At 32.7% G+C, this 15,568-nt stretch overlaps 1 protein-coding gene across 2 annotated transcripts; it reads right to left on the bottom strand.

The window, feature by feature from the left end:
- Positions 1-6,287: 6,287 nt before the first annotated feature.
- On the bottom strand, positions 6,288-15,251 carry LOC140885202 (uncharacterized). Of its 2 annotated transcripts, none has more exons than XM_073292151.1 (12): positions 15,047-15,251; positions 14,857-14,955; positions 14,636-14,720; positions 13,064-13,133; positions 10,723-10,783; positions 10,567-10,620; positions 9,754-9,910; positions 9,583-9,673; positions 8,432-8,541; positions 7,731-7,837; positions 6,738-6,848; positions 6,288-6,644 (listed from the first exon to the last, which is right to left on the bottom strand). In XM_073292151.1, the coding sequence occupies exons 1-12, from the start codon at positions 15,134-15,136 to the stop codon at positions 6,525-6,527; spliced, it is 1,155 nt and encodes a 384-aa protein (XP_073148252.1). In that variant the 5' UTR covers positions 15,137-15,251; the 3' UTR covers positions 6,288-6,524. The 2 variants fall into 2 exon arrangements, with proteins under 2 accessions (XP_073148252.1, XP_073148260.1); XM_073292159.1 differs by having other exon boundaries at positions 14,636-14,713; positions 15,047-15,080.
- Positions 15,252-15,568: the final 317 nt, after the last annotated feature.

Below are 15,568 nucleotides of genomic sequence, written 5' to 3'. Positions count from 1 at the left end.
TGTATCATTTTGAATGGTCTTAACCTCTTATAATTTTTTTTTTTTTTTTAAAAAAAAACAGAAGTCGATGCATCGAAATTCAATATATCTATATATATTTCAAATTAATGGCTAAAATATTCTAAATAGTAGTTTTCTTTTCTTTTCAATTAGAAAATATCGATCACTCTTACACTTGTTTACTGTAAATCACTGTAAATCGTTATTAATACAAAATCATCATGGATGTTGCCTTGATTGAATTGGTTGAATGTATGAAAGTTGCGAATCTCACAAAACCTTATGTACTTGAGTCTGTCTGCATTAATCTTCTACAAATTGACATGATATATATGATTTGCTAGCTATTACACTCTACACATATCCGGAATTTAGTCGGTTCATATTCGAAAGGTGACGTGGTAAAAGAAATAAAAAATATCTCTGTCACAAGATACCAAAGGCTCAACTATAAATACTCTGATCTCCCAAGTCCGAAACACTCACCACGTACAAATTAAACTTACAACTTTGTTCTTACACACGCACATATACATTAATATAATGATGAGTCAAGTACTGGGAGGTCCCAACGGCAGGGGCGGAGGCGTCGCCGCCACTGACGTTGGCGGTGGAGTGGCGTTCATGTGGATGTGGGCGGCTCTGCTCAGCTTGTTTGCTATTGGAGCCATCGTATTTTCATGTGCTGGCGGCGCGTCACGAGACAACGATCATGACTATTACGGCGGGGCAGCTTGCGGCGAATGATTTTTCTGTTCCCCAAATTAAATGCATTTCTTAATTTGGGAATTAATATATATTTTGTGCTACGTACTACTTTGAAAATTAATAATAAAACTAATTATGTTAGTTTAAATATATATTCTCTTACAATTATCTGTTCTGATCATTCTTGTACGTGTTTAGATTTTTTTTTTTCCCCGGACCCAATTATACATTGAGCTCAATCATTGATTTATGCGATTAACATTTTTGGAAAGTAGAGCGAAATTGAATGTTAGACATAATTAATTAAAGTGAATATAATTTGATAGTAACATACGTGAAGTCTCATAAATACAGGAATGCCACCTCGCTCCAAGAACTCACATTGTACTACTTCGGTGTCTTGAATATTATCGATTGAATTAAGTTCTTGAGAGTTGTATATAATGATTTGGACGATTGTCCTCCCTTAAACTAGATTTTAGAATGAAGTTAGACACACGTCCATCGTCTTAACAGATATTGCACGAAGAAAAAAAAATAATTAAAAAATGACACCTTTAGTTTTATATAAACAAAAATTCACCTACCTCATACGCAACGTCATATCCTCCAACTTCAACTCGAGAGTTTCCGAACTAAAATACATGTTCTTGAGAGTATGAATTTACTTAGAATATTCCAAGATAAACGGGAGTCGCTTAGTTCAACAAAATCAAATATCAAATAACAGAATTAACCGCGTGCTATATATCTAAAAAAACACAAATATCAAACAACAGATATTAATTGGGCGATATCTCTAATCCGGAACATACATTAATCGATCATCGACGGTTCATTGTATTCATAATCAAATGATTAATTTATGTGGTATATTTATACTAGGATGCATATGATCATAACTTGATCAATTGAATCAAACTAAGGTAGTATTTAATTTGGAAGAGCTTCTATATATGAAGCATTTCTCAACTTTTTCTTAGCAAAATTGTTAATGAAAAGCTGATAAATGCTTCTTAGGAAGTATTTGCAATCACTAAAAAAAAGTGATTGTTAGCTTTTGGCTTAAAAAAATCATTTTTGTGTGTTTCTTAAACCTAGATTATGTGTTAGCTTATGCTTAACTTAATTAAAATCCAAAAGCTAGTCATGTGATGATTATGATTCTTCAAAAGTGATTCTAATAAGAAGATCATGACTCTAATCACTTATTTATCAAATACTACCCAACTTTGATTTTTAGATTTTCACATTTGTTTTCAAACACTATCAACTTTTGATTTTTCTTAACTTTTTTATAATCTATAAATTAATCACTTATACAAAATCACAATTTATTGCAAACACTCCCTTAGAATATCTCTCAATTAATAATACCTAAGGTAATACCAAAACAGAACGGGATGAAATTGAATATACATTCAGCTGAGGAGAGGATTATACCGAGGGAACAAATATTAATTGATCTATTTTATATAAAATTTTTAAAAATCTAATGTCCACATGTTTTTCTGTTGGTAGTTGGAGTAGGGGTGGGGATACTATATATATATATATATATCTGAACGAGAATGAACCGACCAAACAATAATACTAAAGTATCTAGGAAATATCTCCGGTTCAATAATTTTGGTTTGACTACTGTTAAGTGAATGAAACAAATAAAAGTGGAAAGTTGGATCATTAACGGACACGTGTCAGACTATATTTTTACATTTTAATTCATGGTTAAAATTCATTTTTAATTCACTTATAATTTTTTATTGAAAATGAATTTTTTAGTCTATTAACAATATTAAATTTGGTTTTTAGTTTATTAAATTGTCAAATTTTGGTTTTGGTGAACTGTCTTTTAATTTTCTATTATTTGGTCCAATTGTTGATGTGATATCCGATGTTAAATCAGTATTTTCAATATGTTATATTAATCATTAGATCAAAACAATCGAAAATTAAAAGTTATCATATCAAAATCAAACTTTGAAAGTCAGTTAACTTAAACCTAAAATTAATTTAGCAGGCCTACACATATGAGCGTTGAAAAACACACAATATATGGCATATAGGTTATGCATCTAAACTTGCTATATATGATTATCTACATCAGGTTATTCATGCATTTTTTAATATTTTATTAATACCTAAAATTTTAATATAAATTTAATTAAATAAGATTTGATTTGATTTTATTTTTGTGTAGATAAAACAATCATTTCAATTAAATATTATTAGTGAAAGGCAAACCAGAAAATATTCATTTGGTGATCATGAATGTCTTTCATCTTTAATATATAGACTATAGTATCGATATTGAAATGGTTTATATTTTTCACCCCAAAAAAAATCGATAAAAAATTTTGTGCATCAAAAGTTGAAACACATAACTTCCTTTAAAAAAAGAAGAAGAAGAAGATTGAGACACATTATATCATTGATCACACATTACTTGAACTTTTTAAATATACTAATTTCAAAGCATGTGTCTTTTATGCATGAGACAATCTCACAGATCGACACGACACATATTTATAATGAAAAATAATACTTTTAGTATAAAAAATAATATTATTTATGAGTCCGATCAAATAAGATATATGTCTCATCAAATTAACCCATAAAACCATTTCACAAAAGTTTTTGTGAATTTCAAAATGTCCCTATAAGAAGATCCAAAAGATATAATTTAAGTCAGATATATCATCCTCAACTGTTAGGAGTGTCAAAAATCAACCCAACTCGACACGAGTCGATCAAAAAATATCGGGTTAGGGTTGAGGGTTTTTGGGTTCGGGTCGAATCGGTTTGACCCAAAAGCTAACTCGAAAAAATTAATTGGGTTCAGATTGAGTTTGGGTCAACCCGGGTTGAACCAAAACTTTTTTTTTTATTATTTTTATATAAAATTAACAAAAATTTACTATATTTTCATATGTTGTATGTTCGAAAAAATTTTAATGTATATTGATATAATTAATTCCGTTATTTATTGTTTATTTTGTACAATTTTATTTTTTTAAATAATTTTTATTTTTTTGTAGTAAGTATTTTTTTAAAAAAATGTTACAACTATACTTTCAAATTTAAATTATATATAAACTTAGATTTTGTTATGACGTTATTAAATTAAATATTACTATTATTATTATGTGTTTTAAATTTTTATTTAATTATTTGTTAAAAAAATATCTAGTTGATTCGGGTTAGCCGAGTTTGAGTTCAGGTTAGCCATTTTCGAGTTGATTTAGGTTTAGTTGAGAAATTTTTAAACAATATTTTTCTTAACCGACCCGAACCCACCCGAATTGACATCCGTACCAACTGTAAAACCAATATATATATATATATATATATATATATATATATGAGTTTTGATCACATGGGCAACCACCATGAGCAACTACGTGAGCAACAGCTGACGTGGCAATCACTCATTGGATGTTCAAGGTGCCACGTCAGCTGTTGCTCACGTAATTGCCCATGGTGGTTGCCTATGTGATCAAAACTATATATATATATATAAAGAAATATGAAGCTATAATTTGATGGTTAATTATAAATTATGATACTCTTATCAAAGTGTCAAATATTAATTATCCACATCTTTATCCAAGTCGGCATGCCTAACTCTCTCTATATAAGTAGACTGCCAATGTAACAAATATTCAACATATAGAACAAGCCCAAAAACAATAGTTTCTCCTTTGAGATGCGGCAACTGAGAGATTCCAGCAGCTGGCACGGAGGCGCAACCGGATTCTACGGCGGAGAGGTGGTGGTGGTGCTATGGGGAGCTTTGCTCAGCCTCTTTCTCGTCATAGCCGTCTTATTTTCATGTGCGGGAGGAGGGTCGTCACAAGACAAGGCGTCGAACAACGATACTTACGGCGGAGCCGCGTGCGCCGCCGCTTGCGGTGGCGGCTGCGGTGGCTGATCATGAATCCGTTTTCCCGGTGGGCCGGCGGCATATCAATTTTTGTGGTTTATTTAATATTGTATGGTTCGAGCAAGGTGCAGTTTGTGTAAATCAATCTTTAATTTTACACAAATATGTGTCGTCTGTAATTTGTATATGGACTACAATCTTCTCATATGTTTTTGAGCAATATATTTGCCTTAAATCATTATTTGAGTAGCCTGTTAATGTTTGCTAAGTTGAAGATTAATTAAGAACAAGATTATTTTCAGTTGTATAAATTAATTTTCATGCTTACATTTCAATTCTTGAGTTTTATTATAAACTTTTTATAAAACTAAAAAATTAAAATTCAAGACGATAACTAAACGATATGGTTGACTATTCTATTTGAAGGATATTAGCAACGGCTGTCTATTTAATTTTCTTTTGGTAAAAGGAGATTCCTCTTGTTAAGATGGCACTCATTTGTAGTGGATTCTTCGCATTATACAATTCGTTGATTGGTTGCTTTTATATTGCGGGGCCTTTTGACTTTTATTTCAGCTAAATTCAAACTTTGTAAATCAGCTGTGCACATTATGGGAACACAAAAAAAAAACCGACAATTATAATTTGAGTTTTGTACCATGTTAATGTTTGGTTATATATACAATACTTCGATTTTTTTATGGGGTTTGGTCTTTTTTTTTCACGAAAATCAAACTGATTGAATTTATGTATTTGACATCAATGTTATGTTACATCATTCTTATAGCGAGAATAAACCTTTATTTCACACATTAAAATAAATCTAAACAAAAACAAAAGGGAAAATATAACAAAAGGACACTAAATATTTCAAAATGTGAGGAAAAATTCTTATTGTTTGTTTCTCTTTACTTTTGTTTAGATAGATTTTATTGTATATATATTATAGATTTTCTTCTCGTTGTATGAATCATGTATAATAGCATCTCTACCAAATAAACAATATTGGTTGATTAGTGAAAAAAAATAAAATTCAAGTTATCAGATAACAATCTAATTATATCAACAAGTTTCACGATGACTGAACAAAAAATAGGTCTAGTTACATGACTAAAATTGCAAAATATCCCAAAAAACTCATATCTCACAAGTCAATTTTGTGAGATAGTTCTCCAATTCGATTAGCCACATGAAAGATTATTTTTTACATGAAAAATTTTACTTTTTCAACGCAGATATAGATCAGGTCGACCTCTTTCATGGATGTCTCACAAGAGTCCTACTTCTATTCTTTTTTTTTATTATTATTTTGAGAATGAATAAGTTTCGTGAAAATACTTACATAAAAACTATAGTACGTGAGTATTCTAAAAAGATTTTAAAACATTACACTACAAATTATGATATTAAAATGAGTTTTAAGAAAATAGAATGAAAAAAAAGGTACTAATATTGCTATTAATTTAAAGATATTACTTACTAGATACCAAAACATGGCCTACATATTTATAACCATGACGACGCTTAATGTCGGACGATTTTGGCGTAAAGGAGCTTATGCACATCGTCTACTAAAAGTAGTTGACACTCGAGCCATTAGACAAACTAGATTACATCAAATTCCACAAAGCGAAATGGCCGTTGATGTAGCTGAAAGGTGAACAAATAACAAGATGACTATTGGATGACATTAGGAGGTAAATCTTTGTTTATATGAAATCAAATGAAACCACAAGTCAAGACAAGTGTGCTCTCACGATAGAATTTACACAAATTTATTTCACAACTTAAAATACACACAAAACAAGCAAACATTCATCCGTTGATCGAAAGTTCTTGCTTTCTATGTTTCAGAATTTTAATACAAAGATTTCAACTTTTGATATAGATTAGCCACTTACAGTTCTTTGGACGTATATGACAGAAAACTGGATTATAGCATTCCTAGGTTCTTCCTGATTTCAGTCGACGATATGTCCATGCGAAATTTCTCTGCTGGTATTGATATAAACAAGTCTTTTAGCTGCTCGGGAATGTCAAAATCATCTAGAACCTACATAAATCACATGATAGTGTGTTAGTTTAAACAATTCAAACATGACTATATTTTAAGTGCATCCGAAACTCAAAGATTTGGGGATCAAACCTTAAAAACACCATCCACATTTCGACCAGCTACAAGGAAAAGGCAGCCTGTGTTTTTGCATCCAGAAAGGATATCTAGCATCCTTCCATAGTCCCCACCATAGTACTTAGGCTGAACAAGTATAAAGGTCATGTCCAAAATCAGCAAGGAACTTGGTTTCAGAGGGAGAAATATTCCACAAATCAGATATTGATTGATTTCTAGTAGATATTTTATCCTTATCTAAATCATCTGAATGAATTATGATACAAGCTGGAGACTCGGTTAAAAAATAAGCCCGTCGACAAGTGGAAGATCGGGAGGGAATCAATGAGCTTCATTGCCTTGACTCGATTACCTACGCTTTGGCAGAATATGAAGTATAAATATTTAAGATCGCCACAGCGTATTCCTGTAGAGATGGCAGAAGTATTTGCCTCGAGAAAAGAAGAGAATGTGCCAACTTAGAAGGTGTAACAATCAAGTTCATCACTATGACAAGGTTTGGAAGTGTGATTAAATTTTTGGCACGTTGCATTTGACATTGATGGCTTCATAGGTAATAACTTGACTTTGAAGACTTAGGTCTTCAAGGATATATTTCAAAAGGAATCTAGGTAGTCATAGGTTTGAGATTGAAAGAACAGCATGTCTAACACTTTATTTGATATAGGTCTTCCAATACTCGGTTATTCTTGGATTCTTATTCCAAAGAACTCAGCCAATGATAGTGGGAAACAAATTCCTTCCTTTACCTATGCATATGAATAATAAAGCTTTCTTAAACTGGTATGCATGTGCCATCTAAGGAGACAAATGTCTGAATAACACGCCCCCCTTCAATTGTGTTTGTTTCATGGACCATTTGCAGAAAACTAGGTGAGTTAACACCAGTGCAATCAAGGGCAATGCCAAAGCATTAGAGAGTTCACATCAAGAATTGCAGAAAAAGGAATTTCCAACATAACTGAACCACAAGAGAATAAATTTTTTTTCAAAATTTGCCTCCCTTACATTTATAAGCCTTGCTGCAGTGTCTGCACCAATAACAAATGCGCTGCCAGGAAAAAGTTCAGCTTTCTTGTAGAAGTATGGCTGATTAGAAATTATGACTGTCTTCCCTGCACTTAAAATTGTGAAATCGTTAACTATTAATCAGCTACAAACTGAATGAGATCAAAGAATGAAATTCAGAAGTCCACATGCATTAGCCAGATGAAGAATTGTGAAAAGGAACAAATGTTCCTCTAAAAGCAAGAAGCCCACTTGAAACCACCAGGAGGAAAGAGAGAAAAACTGACAATACAATGTAAACTTGGAAATATTAGAGTTTGGCTGACATGGCTCTGTAAAACGTAGTTAACAAGATTTAAAAAAAAAACAAGGTGAACTTGTGTCATATCAGATAGCAGAGACAGATCAGTTTTGTCATATAGGTTGGACTTAAATTACTCTTTCAAAATCCAAAAACAAAGTTAATCTAAATACAAAATTTGTTGCACATCTATCATAAAATCCAGTCAACAATGAGTTTCTTCAGTTGTGAAGGACAAAAAAAAAAGAACGATCAATGAGATGCATTGTAATATTAGAATAGTGCATTTGCACACATTGATGAGGGAAAATACACAGCATGCAGACGCTGAACCTGGCGAAGTCGCAGTACAAAATATTGTGATCTATGCAAGTTCCAAAGATTGTAAATTTAGTCTCACCAGCTTTTTCAAATTGCCTAACACGTTCTTTGATTTGAGATACTGTAAGTGGGGGTTTGTCTGCATTCACAGCAGATAACTCAAAGCATGGATATCCATCCCCGAGAACACTGCATAAGAATATTTGTATCAATTCTTCACAAACGAAGTAATTAATGCAGTTGCAGCCTTACTCTTAGATTTCAACATTCATGTCCATGCTCTAAACCCGTAAGCTGTTTCTCTCAGAATTCTACTGGAGGATGATATTACACGTATAAATTTCTCTACAAGGTAATAGAGGAGGTTACAAACTAACTCGAGAAGGTTTTAATGAGAAAACCGTACACTATAAAAATGGCAGTACATAACAATATCAAGTGTACACCTTAAATATGGAAGACATCATAACCTTACTGCACACAGCAGAAAAAATGAGCTTTTTGCTAACCTATTGCATACCAGTAGAGATAAACTGAGTACACGTATTGATACGAAGCTGACATATTTTATGCTTTCAACAGGTTCTTATCGTAATGAATAAGATCAAATTTTACAAGGTTAAAGACAGTTGTGCATTGAACTGGCATGATAAACTCATAAACCTCACATTCAAGTTGATTTTTACCACTTCTAGAGAACATATCCGAAAATGCCAATGTTATGAAGATACTAAAGGGACCATGAAACAAGAAAGGGTTCAGTAACTTCAGTTACACTCTTTCCTGCACTTGTCAAAGTAAACATATACAGAAGATGAACTTGGGTTATTCTTTCAGAAATGGCAGAGTGCAGATAAAAGAAAAGTAAATGCGCCAGTGAAGAAAATAAATTAATAAAGAACTGCAGTTCTTTTAATGCCAAAGAGAGGATGAAAAAAGATTCAATTACAAACAGATAAGCTAATGTAGATGTAAATCATAGATTTAACAGGTATCATTTTTTAAGAGCATCAAATTTATTAATCTCGGATCAGATTACTTGCAATCGCCTTAAATAAGAGCTTGAACACATGAAGCAAACATATTAACAGCAAATACAATTGATAAAAAAAACAGCAAATACAAGAAAATCAATCTACGTTTATATTCATACATGCGGATGGATTGAATAATTGTTCAATTTTGAATCAAAATGTCAGAACCACTAGTCCCAGGAATAGTAGAAGGTACCTCATAGCTACTTCTAATAGCTTTACGTGTCCGTCGTGCAATGGATTAAATGAACCAGAGAGAATTATCTTCCTTTCTGACTTTGAAATATCTGCACAACAGGCCCTTCACAATAAAATAAAGAGACTATAAATTGTGTGATTGAGAATCTGTATATAACTCTAACCATACCATTCAAAAAGGGATAAACCTTAAAGCATATTTCACCATTGATAAGTTGCTCTAATTCTTGGCCTTCATCAAATTGTATTTCAGACTCATTGGGAACTTCTGAATCTGTTAACTCTAAAGTAAAGGTTGAGGGAACTTTGCAAGCATATGCTATTGCCTGAAAATAAATCATGGTAAAGTGTTGAACATCAGAAGCGGTGAAAAGGAGCATTTTATGAAACACAAATAGCCAAAATTTTGAGGAATAGATCAAGAATCTAACGTGATAGACGGGAGCACAGTATAATGTCATTGAGTCAATCAATAAAGGAGAAACAAAGAAATAAGAAACATAAAAGACTAAATAAGAGAAACATAGTTCGAACTTTTAATCTTTTAGCCCTTTTATGGGCACAAGGGTTTGAATGAGAATGTCCTTCAAACCCTAAAGTTAACACAAGGAGTGTTATTTATAGAACAGCACATGGAAATACGCGACGCACCTGGCTGTCCAACTTTTTGATCTCCATTTAAAGCATACATGCCACCGTGCACATCATTATGCAAAGGGCGTGCACCAGCCTAGAACTTACTGTTCAAAAACATAATTTTGATGTGCCACATTTTACTTAAATACCTATATGCAAAAACTCCAGGATTTTTACGAGTAGACAAAATAATCTATTCAAAACACTATGATGATAACTGTGCAAGCAGGATCTTGATTATATGCACTTAAAATGATTATATACCTTACATTACTCATGTAGATTACACATCAAACAAGAAATGTTAAAAATTAAGTAAAACTGAAGGCAAATAGATGAGTAGCACCTTCAGTAAGAGCTGGCTGGAAACCCTATCTTCTTGTTCACGGTTTCTCAAACCCTGAAAAATGCATATATAGAATAAGTAGGATACTTAGATACTTCACTTCACGGCTACAACGGTGCGGTGCACCAACAATTCGTGGGCAAGTCATGTGAATACCTTTGACAAAGTAACAGTAGATACCAAAAGCTGATCAGATGTCCTTGTTGATACATGAAACCTTATGAATAAAGTCACAAGGATCAAACAATTTAAGATCAAGCAATTCAAATCTGTAGATGCAAAATAATGCAGCCACAAGACAAACAAAAAGATGCTCCTACTTTCCTTAAAACGCTAGCAAATGAATGGCAACTAATAAACATATAAAAGGAATTTATGGAAGGATTACCAGAGGTCCAGGACACAAGAAATCAATTCATTTCACAACAGCAGTTGATGCATTTTTATTTTGTCGGTTTGACAAACTTTTGCTATTAATTTTTATATCGGCTGTACTTGAAGGGGAGCGGGTGATTCACCAACAAAATATATGTTGCAGAATATCACAGTTATTAAAGGCACAAAGGACACTAAGGAATCATAGAGATTAGGTTCAATGCAAGCGACATGATTTATTTTAGCGCCCTAAATAATGATGTGCTAGAACCTAAATATCTCAGCAATCCTTGAGCCTAGGTGCATGCCTTTCGTGCTTTTTATTTTTCAATAATTAGGTTAGTTATGATTTTTTATTTCTAAAGTAATCTGTAAATAAATTAAAAAGTTATTTATCCTATCTATAATAGTTATTGAAAAAAATATTAAAATATATATATATACATATATAAATATAAATCAAATTTACATATTTATATAATATAAGGGCAATTTTGGAAAAAAATTAATAGCTAGTTGAAAAAAATATTAAAATATATATATATATAAAATTAAAGTTACATATTATTTTGGCAAAAATTTTGGGAGTTGGCAAAAATTTTGGGAGTAAAAGTAAAAGCTTGAACTTAGAAGAATAGAAGTCTAGAAATTCAGAATGAAGTGATACAGTTATCATCAAGCACAGATCAGGGCCCAAAGTTTAGTCTTAAATTCAGAAAATACTTTGGTTTGCTCCAGTTATCTTTCCGGTGTTTCCAAAGGTTTATTTTTTTCTCTTTTTGAAAGAAAAAAATAAGAGTTTTTTGAAACTGTATTAGGGAATACAAGACAGGTTCAGTTATGTTTTTTTGAAATAAACTTTACTGCAGCGGTCCGTCAATCATATAAGCTTTTATCTGGTTATTGATTCTTCAATATTATATTTGATACTAATAAATTTTTAAAACACATATTTTGTTAAAACATAATATGATAATAGAACAATTTTTTAGCTGAAAAGTTAAACTACAAGTAATGAATACATCGAATTACATGAATTTTTTTTTTTTAGAAAATTAAATAAAAATGAGATAATAAAGTTGTTTTTATTTTTAAAGATTAAAAAGGTTTTTGTAAAAACATAAGCAAAGTCTTTAATTGATCATCTAATCCTATTTCAATAACATTGATTTCAGGAAATCTGTTCATCCCATAAGACCATAGAGGCCTTGCGGTTCAGACTCATTTGCATAATTTCCATGTTGAAAATCAGTTTCGTTGAGATCGTTTGGTTTCATTTTTGTAGTACAATCATAAAAGTGGCAACATGGGATCAATGCTATGATATTAGTTCTTGTCTATTTATTACATAAAACAACATTAAGCAGTATTATAAATTATCAGTACTTGAAGTGCCTTTCAACGTTCAGTTGAATGTAATAATTTTGACATCTAAAGATTCAACAAACAACTCCCAGAAATTATTCCTCTCAGCTTTCAATCATTAATATTCTGAAGTATCAGTATTCAGTATCGCCAACCACTTCTAATTTTCCTTTTTGAATTTTATCAGGCTGAGCCAATTCAAGATTCCACAACGATAGAACACTAAAATTCCCCAAACCCTAGCAACCACTGCTCACATCCGCTATAAATTTTAACAATTGAGATTGTCTTGGTCTCGTTCAACGATAAAACCCACAGTTTTAAACCTATTTTATAATAATTTTCCATGTATATTAGACATAAAACCAAAGGAAACCAAACTGTTGTCATGAGAAACCAGATATTGAGGGGAAAAATTAAAGTAAGATGAAAAGAGTCAAAGAATGGAGAGAGAACTAACTATAAGCCACAAAGACCTTTTAGCCACACATAAATAATTTTTTCCCTCCCACAAGCCATTTTTTCCCCTTGATAAATTACAACAGCGAATACTCATAAGACATTCTCAAAATGCACATATAAAATGCAACAAAGAAAAATGTGAGTGGTTGGAGATGGTATCATGCATCCACTGGCTGAAAAAGTGACAGCTCATATAACTAGAGCCCATAATCTTTAGAATGTAGATCAATAAAAGAATCTCTCAGAATTATAGCAAGTATTAATAGCTTGAAAAGGTCAACAGATCAACCAATACCTGTGATCCCCACGCTTGGGATGTGTGCTGGTCAGGGAACCAGTAAAACCCACACCAAGAACTGGTAAGCCTAAATGTGACAACAAAACATTATCAGGTATGAGTTTTAATTTTTAAAGAAAGAGTTCACTGATAAAGGAACAACCATATGAAACACCATTACCACCAACTACATTCTTCCATGCCAAAAGCAGACACAATAAGCAGATTGAAACATTTTTGAAATACAACAGAACTCGGAAAAGGTGCAAAAATTATATGACATCCAAAATCACTGCAGCACATATTTAGGATGCCAAAAACACCAGAATGAAAACTCAACATACGTATTATAAAGTACTTTGATATTTAACAAATAGATTTTTTATTTCCAACAAGCAACTCGATTCTATAGCTTATATCCATTCATTGTCACAAGCTTGTTGGTTTCATGATCAACCAAACATCAGATCGATAGAGCTGCTGGTTTTACAGGACATAGGTCCTTAATTCAAGGAACTGTGGGCATTGGTGTGAACTTTTAACAAAAATTACTTTATGATGGAAGGTACTGACTTCCAACCAAGGGGAGAACATAACCCATATCAAGCTAATCATGTATCTCCAACCAGAACATAGAAGGCTGGCAGCAATTCCAAATAACAGTTAAAAGTATATTGGAACTGACAGACGGGGTAAATTAAAATTATTATGGCTGAATTCGGTCAACACATGGGATAACTGCTCTTAACCTTAGATCTCTTGAACGAGGAAACGGGTAACAAGTTCACTGAACAGCATTGAATTTGAGATGAGGAAAAAGGCAATTTTTAATCCAATATACCACACGTATCTATAAGCATCTTTATCAATAAATATAGGCGACATGTAAAGCCACCAATCCAGTTATCTGGATTAATTAACTTTGGAGGCAAGATACTGAAATCAAGGGGCAAATTGTTTCAACTGTTGAACATTGATTTTAAAGCCCCAACCTAGATTCAGCCTCTTGTAGGTTAGACACACTACTTATTAACCAGCAAAAGCACGAGAGGTGCATATATTGGGCAATTCTTATTAATCATAAAATTCCAAATGATCATGATGACGAATGGAGAAAATGAGAGAAATTGGCATTTGCAGCGTGCTTCATCAAAACAACAGCTTCATCAAAACAACATATCTCTGGAAATGTGATTCATGTACCTCACTTTGTGAGAAACAAGACCGTATGAAATAGAAGTTCATATGTGAGGTGTATCGAGACATCAGGGGAACTGGATCAATGATCTCGGATTCTGGTGTAATTTGATTTTCAAAAAATTACCACTTTTTGCTGTTGCAGACGGTCCCAAATGTGATCATATTTTTTTAAAAATTCAAATTTGACCAAAGGACACTGATCCAAATCCCCCCGAACCACCAAGGGTGCAGACACTCCGTATTTTGGAAATTGTGGATATGGGTTGTGTATGTCCCGAAAAGATAAGTTAAAGAAAATAAGTCGTGCCCTCCTCAAAATGAGAGTGGGAATTCCACAAAATGAGAGTAGGAATAACTAAGAAGCTCGAAAGATAAAAACAAACATAAAACCTGGCAGAGAAAGCCTTAGAGCTCGATTGTACGCCATTAATGCCATGTCCTCTGCGGTTTTCCGACTAGCAAATTGAGCTGGAACCTTAAAATTGAACCAAGAAAGGGAAAAGCTTGTCCGTTAGAAGATAAGGAAAAAGATAAACTACATAATCCCACTTCAAAAAATTATAAACAATCCTTAAACGAAAGCAAACGTAAAAAGAAAACAAAAACCGAACCTTGCCTAACAACTGGATCATGGACATTCTGGAATAAGGCACCACAGCTTCCAATACAGTATTTGTGGCTCCGGGCACTGACATTAACCACCCAATTGCCTATCCACGAATTCATTGTTATGTTATTTGGACATTTAATCAAACAGTTACGCACCACTACGAACTGTATGTATACACGTAACCAACGAACCTGAGAGGCACCGCCGGAGAGATAGAGAACGGCCTGAGTTGGGCTGGAGTGTATGGCTTCCACCACCCCTCGTATGCAAACGTCCGTCATCTTCCGCCGTTAGATTTCCGGACTTGCTGCCTCCGCCGTCTGCGTCGGTCGATTCGAAATTCGAGGTGCAATGAGGCCATCTTTAGGCCCATTATATAATTGCAAATCTGCCCATTGTTTTATTGTGAATTGGCCCAAAGCTAGATGCAACTACTCGAACTTTGTATTAATATATATAGCGTTTTGAAAAAAAAATTCATAATCATTCTTTTTATAGATTATATTATAAATACTATTTAAATACGTTAGAAATCATCCACGTGGGTTTTTTTTTTTAAGAAAATAAAATTCATCCCTCTCAAGATCAAGGTCAAAGTAGTTGCATCTAGTGAATACGTTAGAGAAAGTGACTAATAAAGAAATCCAAAAAAAGTCCAAGTAAAATAACGAGAACAAGAGAAAGAAAATCTATCAAGCCTATGGGCCGTCAAT

This window comes from Henckelia pumila, chromosome 1, assembly GCF_033568475.1.
Source record: "Henckelia pumila isolate YLH828 chromosome 1, ASM3356847v2, whole genome shotgun sequence".
Taxonomy (NCBI): Eukaryota; Viridiplantae; Streptophyta; class Magnoliopsida; order Lamiales; family Gesneriaceae; genus Henckelia; species Henckelia pumila.
Note: the sequence above shows the minus strand (reverse complement) of the source record. Positions and strands in the feature narration are given on the sequence as shown.

Coding starts and splice junctions, on each gene's coding strand:
- LOC140885202 (XM_073292151.1), bottom strand. CDS start 15,136: ATGACGGACGTTTGCATACGAGGGGTGGTGGAAGCCATACACTCCAGC. Junction 10,784..13,063: donor CCCAAGCGTGGGGATCACAG/GTATTGGTTGAT, acceptor TTTATTCATAAG/GTTTCATGTATCAACAAGGA. Junction 7,838..8,431: donor TAGGCAATTTGAAAAAGCTG/GTGAGACTAAAT, acceptor TTTTAAGTGCAG/GGAAGACAGTCATAATTTCT.